This window comes from Gastrolobium bilobum, unplaced genomic scaffold (genome assembly GCF_033153095.1).
Source record: "Gastrolobium bilobum isolate Gb01-03AN ecotype WA unplaced genomic scaffold, APGP_CSIRO_Gbil_v1 utg829, whole genome shotgun sequence".
NCBI lineage: Eukaryota > Viridiplantae > Streptophyta > Magnoliopsida > Fabales > Fabaceae > Gastrolobium > Gastrolobium bilobum.
In genome coordinates, this window is record NW_026899533.1 from 454,286 (window position 1) to 457,498 (window position 3,213).

General features: G+C 34.6%; 1 protein-coding gene across 1 annotated transcript; it reads right to left on the reverse strand.

Annotated features, from left to right (window-relative positions):
- Positions 1 to 619: 619 nt before the first annotated feature.
- LOC133291048 (uncharacterized) lies at positions 620 to 2,383 on the reverse strand. Its single transcript, XM_061489228.1, has 2 exons — positions 1,802 to 2,383; positions 620 to 775 (listed from the first exon to the last, which is right to left on the reverse strand). Exons 1-2 carry the CDS (start codon positions 2,381 to 2,383, stop codon positions 620 to 622), a joined length of 738 nt encoding a protein of 245 aa, XP_061345212.1.
- Between the last annotated feature and the right edge of the window lie 830 nt (positions 2,384 to 3,213).

The following is a 3,213-nucleotide window of genomic DNA, read 5'->3' on the forward strand; positions in this document are numbered from 1 at the left end:
GAATGTACAATAAGATTGGGGAACCGTAAATAATTATTTCACCTAAAAACTCAAGTGGTTAGATGAAAGTTACTTAATAATTTTATGGAAAAAGTGTGTGTTATTTTAAAGGATGTAAAATTGTGTCATTTTAAGTGAGGGGAAGAGATAGATCATGAAAGGAGAGAATGGACAAAAAAAAATGTGGGTCTCATCTATTTGTGAGAATGAAATAACACAAGTTGTGTCATTTAAAAGGACAAATATTTTTTCCTAATTTTATATATAATTTCTATAACAGGGACATTATTAAAAAATTACAAGAGAAAAGTATATAACCGAAACATTAATCTTTGAACTTTGCTGATTTCTCTTATTACTAGGAGTGGATTTTAAAAATACTACATGAGCTGGATTCAGATTCCCAGTCAACGAGAAAATGAAACACAGTTGTATAAGATTCCAAAATTTATGCTGTTACCAATTTGTCACCCTTAAAAAAAAAAAATTAACTAAACCGAAAGAGGAAATAAATATGTATGAATGAAACTTGATTACATTTTTTATTTTCATGTACAAACATCTTAGAATACAAACCATGCCAGCATAAAAAGTCGTTGCTAAATGCTCTATATGTACCTTAATCCTGCGTCTTCTTGACTTTCGTCTTGAAGAGTAGGATATATAAATTTTCCATTGAAAAATAAAGAAAACACCCCGTTGAATGTGTCACAAAAGAACCAAAACTTGAACCTACTATGCAATGCCAGGCCGGACCATAGGCTTTATCGAATTCCTGCACATGAACATACAAGGGATATATTGTATATAAATAAATTTATCAAAATAATGTTTAAAAAGAGAGAGAGAGAAACGCTATATTTTATAAATCTTGCTGACCAAATAATAAATAAACAAATAAACACTGTTTCTGTTGTGCACATGGGTTGAGACCCTGTGAAAAATAGGATTATTAATTGAAATGCACGTTTTCATGAGATAAATAGTGCATGATTAGCTATATTATTGGGGGCATGAGGGGTTTAACACATGGGCTGTTGGAGAATTCTGTAATTAAGATTTGATCTTACCAAAGGAGACTCAATTTAATCGTGTTAGCTTCTGGACGGTCAAGATCGGAAGATCCAGTCACAGGTGTTTGCTAGATCAGTTTCAATTATTCGAAACAGTAACTAAAGTGCCATTTTTTGTTAAATTTTTTATTCAAATACCGCGAACAGTATTTTTTACTAAATTGTGACGTGTCATAATTCGTTATCACTTGTAGCGAATTTTGTGGCCAATAATTTTGTGACACGTGGCCATATTGCAGAGCAAATTCGCTACTACTGGTAGTGAATTATGACACGTCATTATTTTCCTGTAAAAATGTGCCACGTATCATAAAATTATTAGCGGACGTAATTCGCTACAAGTGATAATGAATTACTCCCGGATGATATTATGATAAAAAATACTGTTGGCGCGAGTAAAAATTATGACAAAAAAGTGATATTTTGGTCCAATTATTCTATCCAATAAACAGAAAAAGGAATAGAGAAAGAAAATGTCAACACATGGTTGGTCTTGTCGGCTTTCGCCATTAATTCTTCTGTGAGGTTCATTGAACCTATCTTAATCAACCAAGAAACAAAGTTCCAAAAAGAAACACCAAGAAAATAATCTCAAAACACTTTTCTAGCTTTTGCGTCACAATCTGCTAAACAAAGAATACTACTACCTATCTCTATGCCCCTACAAGACCATAACTTAAGAGAATTTTGATGAAGTGAAATTAACTAAGGTAAAATAAAAAGCATACCTTCTTTATGTTATGAGCTATGTGTTTGCCGCTAAACTTCTCCAAGCTATCATATGTCATTCTGGCACAACGAAAGGCATGCACTTGCATGAAACTTGGCATGTCTGAGACCAAAACCTTCACCTGAAGATATGCAGCCACAGAGGACAATGTTTCAATTTGTGACACTGATTTTCGTGCCTCAACTATTCCTCCTGCTGGAAATTTTGTTTCAATATGGGACACTGATTTTCTTCCCTTCTCAACTATGATTTCTCTTGCTGGTGTTGATGCTGCCTCTTTGAAAGACACTGAATTTCCACCTTCCTCATATCCTCTTGGTGATCCAAACTCTGAGCAAGATGTTGACTTCCTTGCCTCAGTAAACCCTCCTCTTGCTGCTGTTCCAATGTCTAAGTCTCTGTTGCCATTGCTTTCAACATTTGAAGTTCTAGTTCTCGATATCCTGTGCAACCAACTGCGTGAAATGGATTTCTTATCCTGCTCCACTGCATGGTCTAACTCTTTCTTTCTCTGGTTTCCTGTGCCACCTTTGTAAATGTACAAGAACCCTCTCTTGTGTTGCTTGTCTTGGTTAGACATTTCTGAGGCACTCCTTTTTGAGACTCAGTGTATAAATAGTAGATCCAATTGAAACTAATAAGTCATTGAGATACGTATACATATAAATGTTTGAAAGGTATGTGTTTGGAATCACGAACCCGTGGAAGACCAATTATTAGAATAATACTTATTTGTAAGAAGGTGACATATTTATATTGGCAAACCCATGTGTTCCTGCCTGTGCTCAAGGATATATAACAAATGGAAGTGTTATATATTTACCTAAGATTTGATATATATTGGTCTAGTGCTTCCGAATCAAATAATGGCCATTGTGGTGTGGGATTAATCATTAGTCTCTGGGGCATATTTGTCCCCCACTGATCTGCTTCAAGACAGCCAGCATCCATGGACCCCTACCCTTGCCACCGCCAATTTGTTGGGTACCCCCCACAATAGGGTCATTATCTAGTATCTGCTACTTTGTAGCTTCAACCCCCCCTACCTTCTTTATCAACAACCTTTAATATTTGATAGGTATTGGTTGGAAATCGTTTGAGGGTTAAATTAACAATCAATAACGACCAGAAACTAAACTTGGTTGAAAATCTATGAGAAAGAGGTTCATTGTTTGACATTTTGGGGTAAGATAAGGTATTTTATATACTAGCAACACATATGAGATGTTATCATTTTGGCCTTTCCTTTCGGTTGAGGCAGATTCACCCACTCCTATCAATTAAATTATAAAAATAATAATTCGTGAACAATATTTCAGCAGTTATGAATTACAATTTATTTAAGAATTCCAATCAACAACCCCTTTATAAAAATTAAGATAAAACAAAAAAGAGAAGAAACTGTTGGTT

Excerpts from the sequence above, each read along its gene's own strand:
- LOC133291048 (XM_061489228.1), bottom strand. The coding sequence starts at position 2,383 with ATGTCTAACCAAGACAAGCAACACAAGAGAGGGTTCTTGTACATTTAC. Across the intron at positions 776-1,801 it reads TAGCTCATAACATAAAGAAG|GAATTCGATAAAGCCTATGG; the intron begins GTATGCTTTTTA and ends GTTCATGTGCAG.